At 34.2% G+C, this 18,436-nt stretch overlaps 2 protein-coding genes across 2 annotated transcripts; one reads left to right on the top strand and one right to left on the bottom strand.

Moving 5' to 3' along the window:
* Positions 1-1,759: 1,759 nt before the first annotated feature.
* LOC123307696 lies at positions 1,760-9,892 on the top strand. Its single transcript, XM_044890101.1, has 5 exons — positions 1,760-2,014; positions 6,004-6,106; positions 6,160-6,249; positions 9,204-9,359; positions 9,410-9,892. The coding sequence occupies exons 1-5, from the start codon at positions 1,797-1,799 to the stop codon at positions 9,455-9,457; spliced, it is 615 nt and encodes a 204-aa protein (XP_044746036.1). The 5' UTR covers positions 1,760-1,796; the 3' UTR covers positions 9,458-9,892.
* Positions 9,893-14,032: 4,140 nt separating this feature from the next.
* Positions 14,033-17,988, bottom strand: LOC123308255. The gene is made up of 2 exons (XM_044890843.1): positions 17,098-17,988; positions 14,033-14,686 (listed from the first exon to the last, which is right to left on the bottom strand). The coding sequence occupies exons 1-2, from the start codon at positions 17,872-17,874 to the stop codon at positions 14,246-14,248; spliced, it is 1,218 nt and encodes a 405-aa protein (XP_044746778.1). The 5' UTR covers positions 17,875-17,988; the 3' UTR covers positions 14,033-14,245.
* Between the last annotated feature and the right edge of the window lie 448 nt (positions 17,989-18,436).

Below are 18,436 nucleotides of genomic sequence, written 5' to 3'. Positions count from 1 at the left end.
ACACGAAAATTTACCCGTTTTCCAGAAAAACGCATCATTGTCTCAGAAGGAAATTTCAATTTTATTTAATACATGACAAGTATGCTTTTGAATGTCAGAAAATGTTGATGAGTTGCTGAATGTTATTTTTTCAGGTGAATTATTTTTGCTGTGACATTATGATAAATTGTCGTTCAACTTTAACACCCTGTATGTTTGTCCCACATCAAAAACTTTTCAAGGCATATTTAGTTCTATCGCTATATTTAAATCCTGACCCCCGGTTTCATAAAGCTTGATCGGGGAATCAACGCTTGATTGGCGAATAAACGTCAATTTGTTTTCAATCTATAATTCAGTCAGGAGAATTTGGAAGACCATTCTCCCACCGAATTATGATCTATATACGTCCATTCAATGATTCCCAGTTGCTACTTATTCAATATATGTAGGAATGAAAAAGTTTTAGTGACTTCGTTTTTGAAATCGAGTAACTGTCAAATCGTTGATCGGGCAATAAAAGTTTTATGAAACCCGCTGTAAGTGTTATAAATCACCATGTATATTAACATGGAATGCTAACTAACAATGTTTCCTCAAAAATAATGAGAATAACAAACTGTCCCTGCTCCCTAGGAAATTGTGAACAAGTGGACATCAAAGATTATAGAGTTAGGTAACCTAACTCTATAATAATCTTTGGTGGAGATGATTTTGCTGCAAAATCCCCACGTACTATTATTTGTTTAGGCCACAGCTGCTTCACTTTACGATTTATGCAGTTTTTCAGAGTGAACGCACAAATGAATGGAATATTTATGAAATATATCAAAGACCGTCTTTCACATAAACGTAGCCTGAAACTGAAAGTTTTTACCAAGTGCGTTCGTCTAAGTATGTTTATCGCAGTAGAATGAAGAATTTCTGCTCCTGATTATTGTGATAAAATTTTAGATAAAAGTCGAATATTTATATCTCTATTCGTTACAACGCATAATGAGATGCCTAATATAAATCTGCCAGTGCATTTTTCCAATAATCCGTCTTTGGAATAGAGCAGGAAGGGCAATTGTAATCTTCTCTGGAATTTTATTTATTGTTTACCGTACTTTATAGAAACAAATGAGGAGAAAAACGTTCGTTCAACGTCTTTTTCCAGGAAACAAATACGAGTTATTCTTTTATTTATGGTTTAATTTCTTACTTCAATCGACTTACTGAAAATCTCGAAGTTTGATTTAAGCTGTATTCGGTAAATTTTGGATTCAGCCCCTTTAGGCCCAACTGCAGGAAAGTGCATTGAGATTTAATGCCCGTCCAAATTTAAAACTGTCCTTTTTGAAAGGAAAAATGGAGGATTAACATTTTGATGGAGCATTAAATTTTAATGGACTTTCCTGCAACTGGACGTTAATCCCATAAAAGGTATTTTTGTAAATATTGCTGCATCTAAAAAAAATGTTTTTTTTTTAGATAAAAACTACAACAAATTAGTTTACGACATTTATTACTTGATGTACATGGGAGTATTCCAAAGTGCGGCTTCTTTTTTTCTTATCAGAGGAAAAGAAACGCTAAAGTTCATGAAAATGCTGAGTAAATTTGAAGATGGAATCCAAGAAGAATATAGGAAAACGATACAAGGAATTGAGGATTATTCGAGAAAATGGTTCCATTTCAATTGGATATGTATCTTATTTATTGCTTTTGAAAGCTATATAAACAATCCATTTTGTGATGATATTGAGTATAATAACCCAGGCTATGTGTGTAGATCCATTTTTCCATTATGGTATCCGATAAAATTCGATGCGAGAATGAATTTATATTTTGTTATACTTGTAATTGTAATCAGCATATACTATATCCCTATAACAATAGCAGGATTAAGTGTTTGCCACATTCATAAAATTATCAGCTTGAGGAGCCGATACCTAGTGAAATTATTGAAAAAGCTGGATTTCAATAGCAGAAGGGTGAAAGAAACGAAGTCTGAAATTTTCCGTTGTGTGCAGATTCATATGGAAATTAGGAAGTGAGTAAAACATTATGTTAGATGATATCTGATTATATGTGATGAAATATATACTCTATTCACTTTTATTTCAGCACTCGGTTGGCCATAGAAATTTGACACATTCCACCATGGAACATCAAATATGTTCCACTCTGTATAGTACGAAAATGTGGGGTTAGGACGCTTGTCAAAACATTTTTGGGTTTTAAATCAGCGCTATGTTGTCTCAGTAATTACGTATATTTTACCACAATTTCTAATCAATTCGGAGAATATGAAGTCGAATATATGTGACGAACATAATTGTCGTTTATACAAATGATTGAAGGCATACCAAATCTAGTTATTATCACGGAAAATACAAGAGAAAGCAAGAAGATAATTGAATTATTGATACATACAGGATGGGCCATCCATAACTTTCCAACCCGAATTTGGAGCTTTGGGATGGAATAACGAAAAAACTCTCATACAGGTCAAATTTTGTTGAAAGGGGGACAAATAAGGATGTTCAAATGAGTATGAGTTCAAATGAGTTTGACCTCTAGCCGCAACCCCTAACAGCTCTCATTTTTGAATGGGGAAAAGGGGTCGAGCAGCACTCTGTTGAAAAGGCAATTCAATTTCCTGCATGAGTGTATTTTTTTCATCGCTTTATTATTATACAGAGTGACTCAGTATTCCATCAATAATTTTCACACGCCGAATTTGGATCTTTGGCATGGAAAAAAACTCTCGGACGGATCAAAAAATGAATTCGATATCACTACCCCTCTAGCCGCTACCACTTAGAGCAATTATTTTCGAATAGAGAAGATAGGTCGTAAATCGTGCGCTTTCGTTTAAATTGAAATAATTGCTGTTAGGGTAGCGGCTAGAGGCCTAGAGGGGTAGTGATATCGAATTCATTTTTTGACCCGTCCGAGCGTTTTTTCCATTTCAAAGATCCAAAATTGATAATAATAATAATCATATATTTATTGATCCCTTGGGACATTTACAACGTATGAGACAGGAACAGGAACTTATTCTACGATGACATTTATCGAAAATCCCGTAGTATTTTTTCGCATTCGTTCACCTTAAAATAAAATTAACAAATGCACTTTTCTGGGTCTCCCAAATGAAGGTAATTCTTTGTCATCCTCTTCATTCACAATCTTTCTGATTGTGGAAAAATTTAGCTAAAATGTAAGTCGATTAGATTCAGATGAAACATTATATAAATTCACTTATATTGAATGTATTCGCTACTTTCTGATATATTAGATATAAGAAAATCGGGGTTACCTGTTGTACCCATAGGTATTCAGGTCCACTCCATATTCAAATAGTATATATGTTACGGCTAAAGATAGGTGTTAACATAAACTTAAGATTCAGGGGCGCAAATTTTTGGGCAATTAAAAAAAAGTAAAGAAATAGTAATATAATCAAACAATTAATGCAATGCATTTTTTTATGAATTTCACATATTTTTAATATCAGAAAAGCAATCTGTTAAGCAGTTGAGAAATTGAGAATGAACATATTATATTTGTTTCTATTTGTGACTCAACGCATTCTTATTAGCGAATCTAAAACTCTAAACGCCTGATGACAAAATTTGAGACGAACATGCTATTTTGAGTGTGAGGGAAAACATCTTGTTATTATTCATGATTTGCAAGGGAATTGAATAAGCAAAAGAAGAGAATGAAGACAAGAAATGTGTCGCGAACTTCTTCATCAAAATACCAAAGGTCAAATTCTGTTGAAATATAAGTAGCAGTACCCAATCTTCTTCGTATCTAAACAAACGGACTATTTCGCTGATAAGCTTTACGATGACTGCACTTGAATCTTCCGGGATGATTCATCAAAAGTGTTCAATGACTTGGGAAGAAATATCAGCTAGAAAAAGTGTTTACAACTATTTTCATGTTCATAATTTTTTGTTTGTTTTTTTTTGCAAAAGTATTGAGGTTAGAAAGAAATTGCAACATTTTAGAAACTATCGTTTCTATTTCGTAGAAAATTTTTCCATAAACCCAATTATTGTATGGTAGGGAAAATATACTTAATATCTAATGTCTAACATTTAATTTCCATCTGAGGTCATATTCCGGTTTTTCACAGGACAATTGACTATCCACTTTCCTAGTGTCCTGTGGAAAAATGTATCTAACTTCTGTATGTGAATTGATTTTAGAAAACTCAGGCTTGATTTGAAGAGCATTAATCTCCTGAACAGTTGAAAATAACTCATTAAATGTTAAATAGAAAACCAATGGGCGTTATATCACGAAACCTCAATACAATAGCATTCGTTGCTATTTTGCATATTTCAATTCTAAAAATTGAAACAAAAACGTGGCCGTATGCGTTCGTCTTCTCCCGACCATTCAAAAGACCTCAAATAGGTACCTACATTTTAAGCCGCTTCGTTTCGGATAATATGCACATTAGCCGGCTAAAGATGAAATGCCCTGACGCAGATGAATACTTTATCGAACTTTAGCCGGTCCTCGAATATAAACCTAAGTTTAGCCGGCTAATCATAAGTTTATGCTCATACCTATCTTTAGCCGTAACATATATACTCTTTGGAGCGGACCTAAAGTCTAAATAGTACTTCCTGAAACCCTATCTTCTCTTTTTATCAATCTCTTTCGGCATTTTTGTATTATTATCTAATTGATATAAGTTGTGGCAACAGTGTTAAGAGACATTAAAGACATTTTAGTTACAAAAACTTATTTCATGGCCAACCGAGTACTTAAATAAATGTGAATGGAGTATACGTACATATATTATTTCGATGAATTACGAAACTAATAGGTAGGAAAAACATTTGATGAACAAAATTAATTAAGATACATAACATCCATTGATATAACAAAACAATTAACAAATTTAACGAAATAAATGGAACTAGCCAACTACTATCTATCACTCAAAACTCAAAGTATTAACAGAAAGACCATTCCGTCGAGGAAGAGCATTGTCCTTTTATCCGATGCCAGTAATCGATATGGTGTATGAATATACCCACAGATAACAGAGTAGAATATGTGGTATACAGGGTCTTTCACGAAGAACCTCAGCCATATTTATACGGGAAACTACTGAACGTATTTTCATGAAATTCAGCACTTATAAGTATTTCACGATGCTGATGAAATCTGAAATATTTTCAAGGCATGAGCACCTCCGGTTTTTCCGGAAATGACGTCAACTTCCGTTTTTCAAATTAGAACACCATTTTTTTATTGCAGAAATAGATTCCTTAGAAAATTTCAAGTTATTTTGATGTAACATTTTTCAGTTTTGGTTGGAAAATTCTCTTTGAGCGGGAAAATTCGAAAAAAAAATCGAAAATAGAGCTCCGCTGAAACAAGAATTACTTCGAGGTTTTTGGATGGAAAATTTTCATTTTTGGGATTTTTCAAGATGTAAGATTTATGTATCCACTTTAAAAATCGAAATCGCGATTCATGATACAGGGGGTGAAAAAATTAAAAAAAAAAGTTGACGTCATTTCCGGAAAAACCGGAGGTGCTCATGCCTTGAAAATATTTTAGATTTCATCAGCATCGTGAAATACTTATAAGTGCTGAATTTCATGAAAATACGTTCAGTAGTTTTTCGTATAAATATGGGTGAGGTTCCTCGTGAAAGACCCTGTATACTCTCGTATATTACCCCAGCGCCACTTGGCAGGAAACGAGATTCAACTCAATTATTAATTTCCTAAAGTGAATATGTGAGCATGTTTGCTCCAATATTCACTGTTACAAGCTGTGCTATATTAATTCATCAGAGGTGCTCGGAAAAAAACATGATAAAAGTGCTTTCACAAGCTCTAAGTACAATGCTTCGACACAGTTTGCCAATTTCTTGGGCTTTCAGAACAAATTTGAAAAATGAAAATCTGACTGAGCAAAATCTACCAAGGCCACTTTTCCTAATTAAAATTTACCCGACGTTAATGAAAATATCATATTGATTGCATAATTTTGTCCTAGCGTGGTTCACGCATTTAATGAGTCACTGGGTTATGTAGCCGCTTCATCACAGAATGCTTGTAACAATTTGATGATCGGAATGTGTGCATATTTAATTATCAAGGTGAGAATTCAGATGGCCTCAAATAATTTAAATGACAATGCATCTTTTTGCAGGAAGACAGGTATATATACATTTTCTCAATAGTAATGTGGACTTTTTTGCAATGGATTTCATGTTACTCTGGACAAGCTGTTGAAGACGCGGTGAGTACACTTATTGTCAATGAAATCTCCAAGAAGACGCAGAAATTTTTCGCTCGAACATTGGTAGAAACGTCGGCATCTCATTAAGGATTGGTAGAAACGTGGCATTAATTATAGTCGATTTCTTGTCAAAGTCCCTATAAACAAGTGTAATTCTTGCATGAGATGAAGAACACTTAGCCGCCTTTTAAGTAGTCGTTTATTTCGCACTGAAAATGTTTATGTTGGGATTTTCGATAATGAACTTTTTCCCTTGAATATTACACGGGTCAACACCAAATTTGACTTTGACTGTAAAGCATAAAATTTTGATAGCTTACATCCTAATTAGACGAAAAAAATATATATGGCATGAAAAAGTTTGCTTCTGTGTTTAGGAGACTGATTCAACGATATCATTTACAATAACTACAAGCAACATGTAGAGCCCATGGCTTGTCTTGATTCGAAACAGGAAAGTCAAAATATGCTTCATAGGCTTCAGAGAGAACGTGAAATATCTTTAATTCGTATTTCACGTCACGAATTATAATAAATTGACCACATATAAAACAAAATGCATCAGCATCGTATTTACACTTTCTTGACGACATTTGGAGTTTGTCTGGGGCTTGTAAACAACACCTTATCGTTGTTTATGACTCGAGTGCCCACTAGTGATACTTTGTAAAGGTAAACATCCCACTCTCATCGAGCGGTTTTTGAATTATTAAAAATTATATAAAAAAAAATGAAGAATGAGTATTAATACTATAACTTTCACAAAAGCAAACTTTATACCAAAAAAGGGTATTTTCTTTTCATTTTTGTGCATAAGTAACCGAAAAATCCTAGTGTAAACGTTAAGACAAGGAACGAAAAATTTTTTGTAGAGTCGTGTTATCAGACCTCTGCAACTTCCATTTACACCGGAAACAACCTACTATTTCCTCATTTCAAATGGCACTCTCAGTATCTTAAGATATAATAATGATAATAATATCTCCATTAAAGGAAGGAGACACATACAAGTATCTAGGCATAAAACAGGCAAGAAAAATCAATTAGACCCAGATGAAGAAAGAATTAACGGAGGAGTTCACCCGAAGATTGAGAAGGATAATGAGAACTGGTCTTAACAGCAAAAATCTGATAAACGCTATTAACACCTACGCTTGCTCGGCGTTGAGCTATTCATTTGGTATCATCTCTTGGACGACCACCGATTTAGCAGCTTTACAGAGAAAAATAAGGACGATGCTGACTAAACACAATAAACATCACCCCAAAAGCTCAATAAAACGGACAGAGCTGCCACGACATCTTGGAGGAAGAGGAATTGTTGATTTGTCCAATCGTATGTCTCATGAAACTGAAGGATTTCGAAAATATTTCCTGAGCAAGGCTGCTTCGTCAGAACTCCATCGAGTAGTTTGTGTTGCTGATAGTTCTACACCGTTAAAGCTACAACAGGATCACTTGGAAACCGTCGAACACTCTGCAGGAAGTAAACTACTGGTTGACTTCCGGAAGGTTGTTTGCTGAGACAGAGGGCTTCATGCTCGCCATCCAGGATCAGGTGATTCCAACAAGAAATTACATGAAATATATCGCCAAGGATGCCTCAGTGGCGGACGATAGCTGTCGTTATGGCTGTGCAACACATGAAACTATCCAGCACATCACCGGGGGATGTCAGAAGTTCGCGGGCACGGAGTACTACAAAAATAGACATGATGCTGTAGCCAAGATTCTTCACCAACTTCTGAGTTCGAAAAAAGTTCCTTATTACAATTACCATCCGGATGCTGTGTTGGAAAATGAACATCACAAGCTCTACTGGGATCGCACGGTTCTCACAGACCAGAAAATAACCCACAATAGACCAGACCTCATATTGCTCAATAAGGATGAGGACAGAGCACTATTCATCGACTTGGCAATTCCAAATAATAACAATCTTCTAGATAGGCACACTGAAAAAATTTCAAGATACAGAGATCTCGAGGAACAAACCAGAAGACAGTGGAAGCTGAAAGATATCAAGACCATCCCTATTGTCATTTCATCTACAGGCCTGATACCGAAGAAACTACTAGAGAACTTGAGGAAACTTGATAGAAACAGGACATACACAGAACGAGAGACGGAGAGACATAATTCATTCGAAAAGTCGGAAGAAACTTCCTACCGGTCATTCATATCATCTGATGGAGAAAATGGAAAGTTACCACCAAAGGAAGCCATTGAACAATTCTGGACCGAACAATTATCCATGAAACCTCAGTTCAATGGAGATACCGGATGAATTGAAAATGAAAAATCTGAAATATTGAGATAATGTTCTTCATCAAATTCATTTTTCAACTGTCAACTACCAGTAAGTGTCAATCACTTGGGTAGTCTTGACAGCTTACACTTACGCGCGAAATTGAAATTTCGTTCGGTTTTCTCAGGTTCCTAGTCAACTTTTGCGGATTTTTCTCCTTTAAAACCTTATATTTTGCAAGAATCGACAAAATTACTACACGAATTTTTCAATTTTCGATGTTTGAGGTAGAACATATAGATCCAAACTTTTGTCCTTTTGAAAGGAAACATTGAGTCAATATCCCTGGTCAACTAATGGACAGATGATATGCTGCAGTAGAAACGTCAAACTAAAAACAAATAACGAGCGACACAATGTTGTGTCAAAAACTCATAGTAATTACTGAAAATCATGTAATTCAGTCCGCTTTGTCAGATTCAGTAGAAAAAATACACTTGGGCGAGTTCAACCCTTTTTCCGCTCGCATTTCAAGTCGCTAAGAGTCACTTTCCCAAAAGGTGCAGGAAAAAGGAGAAATCCCTGCTTTTTCTTTTCTTCACGAATATGCTTGCTAGTAACAATAATAATGAATAATGAGTAAAATTTCAGGGTTTATGATTTATTTATATTCTACCTAATTCAAAAAAACCACTTCGATTTTCAGAATGAGCTAGTTCGAATTGAGCTTTACAACACAACATGGTATGAAATGGATCCATCCTTGAGAAGCACTTTCAAAATTTTTCAGGCACAAGTGAGTTTACCAATTCGTCTGAAAGTAAAACCATTGCAAGCACTCAGTATGGAACATTTAACTAATGTGAGTTGAATTATGAGTATCGATAGTAGAAAAAGAAAAATTTTTTTCAGGTAACGAAAGGCGCTTATTCAATTCTTATGTTCCTCCTTCGAATATAGACTGCTTACCAGAATCTCTCATTATATGTATCTTTAGATAATAAAAAACGTGGCAGATTAGTTCATGTTTTTCAAAAAATGATTATTTATATGTATAATATATACCTTGTAATTCTATGTTATAATAGTTATTTATACAACAAGTATGTTAAATGAACGTTTATATGAATAAACATTTTTATAACTCACGTTTTAACGTCACGTAACAAAATTTAATTCAATTTTGATAAGGTTTCAAATTCACTTTACAGAGATTCATGAAATGACATGAAATCGCTTCGATTGATTGTTGCTTGTTGCTAGGGCTTTTTCCATCCATAGCAACAGAAGCAATATTACTTTCATCCACTTATGCTGCATGCTCATGTTATTTCATTTTACTTGTGAATTAAATAGTTATCTGTGCAGCCAGTTGTAGTAAATGAATGTGAAATACCAAAACCGTCTATACTATACAAGCGTTCATCATCAGTTGCGAAATATTTTACTTTCCGTAACTGTTGACGAAAAGTAAAACATTTCAAAACATCAATGAGTTTTGAAAAGTGTCACTTATATGTCAAAATTAGAAAAAAAAATTATTTCACTAAGGTCCGGTACTTTCACCTGCGAATAACTAAATTTCGTCGGCAGATAACTCTTATTCCTAGGATAAGTAAAAATGATGTCTTTTCACTATCAGATACTGATAATCATCTTATATTATGTAATCACTATTCGGCGAATAAATCTATCGCTGAAACCATAGAAATATAAAACTTAGTAATAAGAGTTTATTTGTCAAATATGAACATAGAAAGTCGGTACGTCATGTCGTCATTATTGATGGTAGAATTTTTTAGGTTCTTGAGTATGGTGATTCACCTTGCGATTTGTACAAAATATTTGCTTTCCAGTAGGAATAATGATGAGTTCTACAATAAATTGTCTGATCCTACACTAATCAGTGAAAAGTGTTTTTATAGAATTTTTATCCGTCAAATAATTTCATGAGAAAGCACCGACATAAAGTATCCTTCAGATAGAAAATTATTTGACTGATACTTATTCACCATATAGTCAAAATTTATTCGAAGGTATCAAGTTGATACTCTTTGGTGAAAGTACTGGGCCTTAATGGATAAACGTCGACTTAACCTTTGTTGCTATGGGTTGGATAATGTCGTCTTTAATCGTCAAAATGAATAAAAAATATTATTCAGAATAAATTGTAGGTAATCATGTAATCAATACTTGCTCATCAGAGAAAAGGAGAATAAAATTAGTTGCATTGAATTAATTTCATAAAAAATTCATGGAGCTTTCCCCGTGATGACCCTTACAATCTAGTGATTATTGGAATTAAAATAAAAAGGAATTACACATCTGGTATACCAGGGGTGGCCAACTTGATGACAATCAAGATCTACTATTTACTCACAGAACCCTCCGAGATCTACCTACCAGTTTTAAAATTGTCAAAATTTCAAATGAAAGAGTTCTTATAGTTGAATATACAGGGTGAGTCTCTGACTTGTACATATACATGTACAGTAGCAAACACTTGCAAAAACGCAATTTTAAGTTATGTCTTATAAACGATTCTATCGAATGGAATAATTATTGGAATATAGTTTTCCATTGATGTGATGAATCTTCTCCTAACATACAAAATTCCACCCACATCCTCCCAGTTTCTTCATTATGACCATTACGTATAATAAAAATACCGGAAATTCAAAGACCCAACTTTTGAAATTGAGTTGAATGCTCATAAATATTTGAACATTCAGAAAAATAAAAGTATTCTTTATATTTTCCCGTATGTGCTGTTTTCGAGGGATTTGAAATTCTAAAATAAAGAATATCTATGAAATTCGAAGAATTGGGTACCTACTTTGGAAATAATAAACTTTAAAACATAACACATACACACATACACTACAGATGTGTAGTGTCATAGATTAAGCTTGTTATTCTGAAAGGAATTTTGTTCTTTCAGCATAGCTTATTGTAAGGAAAGGGTTGTGGGCTCCAGGACTGCTGGGGTTAATTAAGTATACACTCATTTTCAAATTATCGACGTTTCGATCCTTTTTGAGATCTTCTTCACGACAATTTAGTCAGATTCCAAAAATTTGAAAATGAGTGTATAATTCACCTAAGCAGTCCTGAACGAGATTCGTTAGATATATCTCATTATAAAATTTAAAATGGCTATATATTTTTATTTAGGCCGTAAAAAAAGGTGAAGGGACAAAGTGATTCTTTTAACCTTAAGAATATACTGTTAAAATATATGTACAAGTTAAAGACTCATCCTGTATAAGTTTATTGAAAAAAAATATATATAAAAGAATGAAGATATAATATATAAAAATGAAAATACTATATGAAAAACATAGAAACTGTAAGTTTAACGTATTAATTACAATCAATGCCTCGATCGACCGGTTGGCCACCAATTTGGTAAAATAGTGTAATCAAAGATTATATATATAATCTTTGAGTGTAATGTGCGTTCAAAAATATTCGTGATGCAGGCTATGGAATTTTGAAAGTCATGCTTGCCATGTACTATTTTCCAGGTGAACTGTCAAGTTAGCATTTTCTATTGTTGAATTAAAATTATCAGCTTTTTCTATTGAATCCTACTTCAAAGTGGGGACAAAATAAAGGAGAATAGAAATATTCTTAAATGTTATAAATATATATGTGTTATTTTGTTATTATCTGTCAATAAAGTGTCAGAAGTTTTTCGAATTTCTTCCTTGTTTTTTCAATTTTCTACTGAATAACCACTGGTATATCTATGGAGATGATTCCCCAACATAAGGGTCCTGTAGCGTTCCTCGAACAACTGAAAAACAGAAGAATCATCACTTGGAAGACTGGACCTGGTCGATAGACCCTCCCAGTCAAAATCAAAATTTGGCTATTATTAGTTTGAGCACTGAAGGCATTTCTTACGACAAGGGTGATCCTCCACCAAGATCAGCAGAAGATTTTTGACGCAGAGATGATATTCTTCCCAGTGCAATTGAAGGACAAGTTATGTATTTATTTTTTTCTTCATTTATCATCAAGTCTTTGAATATGTTTTGATGAAAGATTTATTATTCTCTTTTGTTTTCTCGTTTTCTGCTCTGTTTCTTTGTTTCAGATATTATTTCGAAATGGAAAGAGGATGAAGAAATTTTCATATCAATGAAAAGAAATCCTTCAGTATTTAAAGCTTTTTCTGTAAACAAATTTGTCACCACTACACTACTCAAGGGGAGACAGGGTTTTTTTACTGAGGTTTTTCCCTAAACTTTTGTATCATACACTAACCTTTGCTAAAACTCATACATATGCTATATTGTTTGATAACCAAAAATGTATATATATATATATATATATATATACATATTGCTAAAAATGATTTGAAATTACTATATTTTATATTTAGACGTAGGTATAAAAATTCGAATCTTTCAAGTGCAAAGATAGCAAAATTGCAATAACATATGGCTTAGATCTTCATTTCGAAGAAAAAATCAAAAAAGTTGAAAAACATTTCAATTAATTGGCCTCTGATGACCGATTTCAAAGCAGGGAACAAATATTCAAAATGATTATTTTCTACAATATCCTAGGTACAATAATGTCGCAATTGAAGAAGGTTTCGATGGTTTCATTTCACCCATTGAAATTTTCGATTTTCTATCATCATCATGCAACTTTACTTGACGTAAAAGAAAAAACTAATTCGGATGTGTGACCAATTCCACAGTTAATATTTTGATATAGGCCCCATACTTTTCCTTCAATTTCTCAATTTTTATCACATATTTCTACCTGATTTGAATAAATCAACGAATTTTGTATAAAAAATTATGAGGAGAAACGGAAGGCTGAAATGCTATCTAACAGCAGTATTCACAGCAATACCCATAGCCTACTAGAGTTACTAGAGAACTTCTAGTAGGCTATGCAATACCTATTACTGTTCCATACAATTTCTTGAATCTCTACAGAAGCTGAATGCTGATATGAATGATATATTCAGCAAATCAAAAATGATGAAAATTCTTTGAGCAGGAATCAGGAATAGTACGTGCCCAACTAATATCAATAGAAAATAGAATTGAATTTATTGGATTTCGTCTAGGAGAGCAATAAAAATGATAATAATAATTTATGATGGGTCATGAATGAATAAATAAATAAATTGAACAAATCCTCAAGAATTCCAGGAGATATGAGATTCAGATGCCAAAACAAAGTGATAATTTGATTTGAGGAATAATGTATTTTTGACATAATACTTATAGCAGCTCCCTAACAAAGAACATAATTTCATTGATTGATTTTATCTTTTTATTCTATGGCTAGGTCGTTAGTAGAAAATAGTAAACCATTCTGTAACATTCGCTACGTCTTTTTGATATTTTGTTTGGGGTGGAGTGACGAGTGACAATAGGTATATATAATATCTTCAAAGATTTGACCTTGCGGTTTGTGAGTTTGGATAGTTTAACAGTATAATCTTAGTTTTGTACTCATTATTACCCTTTTCTTAATCTTGTTAGTCAATTTATGAAAAAAAGTTTGTGGGTGTATAAGAACAATTTTTATTGTATAGTTCGAACGAAAGTGTTCAAGGCTCATGACTATATTACATAATTCAAATTACATTCTAGTATCTTAGTTGGACTGACTGAAATTTGGATGAGAAATGAGAAAAATACATTTACATTTAGTGGCAAGATTTCTTTTAGTAGAAGTGAGAAGTGATCACATCCTGGCATTTACGATCGACAAAATTCAGATGTATCCCTTATTAACGCAAAATTCCAGAACACCGTCAATTCTATCGAAATATTCCTCGGGATCTCTTACTCCTTCTCCAAGTATACCGCAAAAATCACCAGTTTCAACACTGTCAGTAATATTGTAACTCGGTTCGGTGTCTTTTCTGAAACTTGCCCTAATAGATAATGTCATTCCTGCTACAGCCAGAGGTGCGTATCTATTGAACGCTTCCTGACAAGCTTTCCATGGAAAACACTTTTCAGGATCACTACCCAATTCCTGTAATTTCCTGGATAATGAATCGTAGTAAAGTTTGAGCAATTCATCCAGATGTTCGAGTTCTTTTCTCGATGAGCAATAGAGTATGAATTGAGAAACATCAGCTAAAGGTGATCCTAGCAAGCCCATTTGCCAATCTATTACTACAACTTGGTCTGGTCTTTCATTTTCGTTCTGAAACAAATATTTTTTGAGAAATTATGAGATAGCAACATAGCTAATGGAGCAAAGTTCGATTGCGTTTAACCTATTGAACTTTTAAATGAATTATACTAAATTTCAAATGTTTATAACTTCAACATATTAGATTCAACCAGTACAGTGCATGGCAACAAAAAAAGCAACATGCAATTGAAGGCGTTTTTACAGTAGGCCAATGTTCGACAATGGTCACCCTCTCTGTTGGCCTGAAGCCAGGCTGCTCAACCCTATGCCCACGGGCTACAATTAACAATAAGGCAGGTCAGGTCAGAAAATTTTATAAACTCTCGAATGAAGAAAAAAATATATAAAAAATTCCCTTGCAATAAGCTTGACGGGAATAACTACTTATCCTGCCAATCTCCATTTTGAACCTGGGTTCAAAATGGGGGCCGAGAGCCCCTCGCTTCAAAGGTTTATGCAATAAAAACATTAAACGTGTCTAAATCTAAGGGTTTTGGTTATATCCAGAAAATTTTTCTGCCATTTTCATGTTCCAGCAAGATATATAGTATGAAACATTCCCGTAGCAATCTAAACAAGTTAATTGTTTTTTCAACATTTGCTTACATTTCCTAACAGTATCGAAGAATATCGACTAAAGTCGAAAAGTTGATCAAGAAGAGCCGTTTTGATCTTCAAACTGACTCCAGAAAGGAAAGAGTAGCCAAATAAAAGAATATTCTATCATGAAAGCAGCGATTAATATATATGTTACGGCTCAAGATAGGTGTGAACATAAACTCAAGATTAGCCGGCTAAACTTAGGTATAGCTTCGGGTATTTGTTAATGTTAGTTTCTTCTATCTCCAGCCGGCTAAACTTAAGTGTAACCACAGCCCACCGGCTAAAAATGTAGAAGGTAATAGAAAAAAAGATCAAACGCAACAACGTCATCATCTAAGACAGATAATGCACATCAGATAGTTCCACAAAGTTTCGAATGCAGAAGTCTTGCAACGCGCGAGTTGTACAGCAATTGAGACTCAAGTAACGAGGGCCCGACTCAGATGGAGCCGCCAGATTCTGAGGATGCAAGACACATGACTCCCCAAAATAGCTCTGTATGGCGAATTCATAGAGGGAGCCCGGAAACCAGGAGGCCAGTATAAGCGGTTATTTAAGGATACACTACATCAATCCCTAAAATCAATTAATGCCAATCATAACTGTGAACAACTAGCGTAAGACAGGTCACAGGGAGGTCTATGGTGCACAGTTTTAATGGGGAATCGAGAAGGATACAGCGGCGGCCAGATCTGGTTGGTGACTATCCATGCCCTGAGTGTGGAAGGATCTGTAAGTCACGGTTGGGTTTCTTCAGTCACAGGAGGGCACACAGTCGCAAGTAGCCCTAAGAAATCACAACTTTGATCTTGATAGTCCGGTTTTTTAGTCCTTTTGTAAATTTATTCTCGGTGAGGAGATTCAGCAATAAATGAATGAAAGTAAGCCAATAAAACATAAAATTTATTTTATTTCATCCTACACTACCTCAAGTTCATTATTTCCATTCTAATTTTTTCGTGTAATTTGAAAATTAAAAAGTGTCTGTGAAATTTGAAAAATTGGGTACTTCGGCTGAATACAACTCTGTTTGAAAGATCCACAGATATGTAGTGTCACAGATTTAGTTAGCTATTCTGAAGTTAATTTTGATTTTCCAGGGGTGACAGAGCTCATTCAGAAAACTTAAAATGGCTATATATTTTTATCAGGGCCGAATGGGAAAAATGGAATAGGAAAAAAGTGTTTCTTTTGACCACAAGCATCTACTGTAGAAATATTTGTACTAGCCAAAGACTCACCCTGTATATTCTGTATACAAATTCAGGAAACATGTCGTGTAGTATTCAGGCAAACTAACATTCTCACACTGCCAGCATTTTACATTTACAGAAGCCTACAATTCATACAGAAAAACCCAAATTACTTCGAGGAATATAAGAAGACTGGCTCATACAACACGAGAAACTATTTTTTGTTTTATCCACAGCACCACTTAGCATCAACCGAAAGAGCTTACACTCACATGCATTAGACTATCAACTTGTTGCCCATGCACTTAAGGGAAATCAAAAATTACAAGCTTTTTCGAAAACAGATACATAATTATCGTGTTGATGTAGAACCTTACACTCATGAAAAATTTGTTTCATTTTGTAGAAGCATCAATTATTAAGATTGTAATTTTTGTTTGACGTATCCCATTCTCATTATATGAGCATGATATATTTATATTTCGACAATGATTTTTGGTGAATAAACGGATTACTATTAACTATTAATGTAAATGGGGAATGACACTATTAAGTTTCTGCTCCGGTTCGAAAAACTCGCAAGTCCTGGGCTGTTATTATTATTATAAAATAATATGTACTCACATAACGAAAAAGAAAGTTGTTGTTCCAGCAATCGCCATGCCTCACTATATAATACTTTTCATCCTCATTGACGAAACATTTTCTGCTCTCGTTCTTCACTTTCTTTCTCAAATTTTTCAATTTTTCAGCAATATGAGGCTTCTTCCTATCCTTGTAGAAGTCAACGACGAAATCGATTTCCTTTTGAAGGGTATTCACGTAAATTCGGAATAATTCAGTTTTCTCGATTCCTCTCATATTTCTACCCAGTTTCTCGAAAATTGCTGGTTTCTGATCTCTTAGCGCAAAATTGAAAGCATGCCAGTTGGCGTACGCTTCAAGCACTAGCTTGAGGTGATCCAAATCGTGAGGTCTTAGGATGTCGTGTACTCTGAAACCCTTAGGCTTCAAATTTTGCAGGATGATGATGAACTCTTCGTCACGTTCTACGGTCCCGTAGCATTCCGGTATATTTTTGAATGGCTCACAATGTTTTTCCTCTGCCAATTCCCGAAATATTGGTATGGTCTTAGAATACAGTTCGACTTCACAGGCATATCCCCTTTTCAGTCCTAAAGTATCCAGAGCTTGACTGACCTCTTTACCCTTTTTGACGAGTACGCTATAATTCTTTTTTATTCCATTTTGTATTCCGCTCAAATCGACGAAAATTATATCTGCGGCGTATCCTCCACTGTTATCGTAGTCAGGAAACTCGAATTCTAGATTCTCGACACTCTCCTTTTCGAATATGTCCTTCAACCACTCAACTACTTTTTGTTTCACTCGATCCCCCATTACTCCAGCGCAAGAGTGAATCTAGGAACTGCTTTTTCACTATGGATCACTCCAAGTCGGGGCATTTATATACGTAAACAGCAAGCACCACTTATGTGAATTGTTTCTACTTATACCTATCATCTTAAATTACAAAAGATTGCAACGGTTAGCTTTATCAGATAATAGGATTTTGTCTAATCTATGGTATAATATCGTTAAAAAAATTGTAGTATGAATACGACCAGTTTCAAAAGCCATTGATCAATTCAATTCAATTTTTTCCTTTATACAGACTGATAATAAAGGCGAAAAATTCAGGTCTTTTGATTACTCTACTAAAATAAGGGGAAATCCTGGCCTTTAAAGAAAAAACCCCTATAGGTATTGGTGAGTTGAAGATGATAAAACTAACGACGGCTTAGTTTGGAATTTTTTAAAAATGATTACGTCCAAATTCCTTTTATTCTTTCGTTGATGATATCATGGATCATAGCATGTACCAGTTTCCAAATAATAATATGTATAGCTATTATTTTTACAAATTCATTGACGATTAGGTACAGCACTTACGGTACGGCTG

Source organism: Coccinella septempunctata, chromosome 2 (genome assembly GCF_907165205.1).
Source record: "Coccinella septempunctata chromosome 2, icCocSept1.1, whole genome shotgun sequence".
Taxonomy (NCBI): domain Eukaryota; kingdom Metazoa; phylum Arthropoda; class Insecta; order Coleoptera; family Coccinellidae; genus Coccinella; species Coccinella septempunctata.
This window is presented reverse-complemented; position numbering and strand designations above follow the sequence as displayed.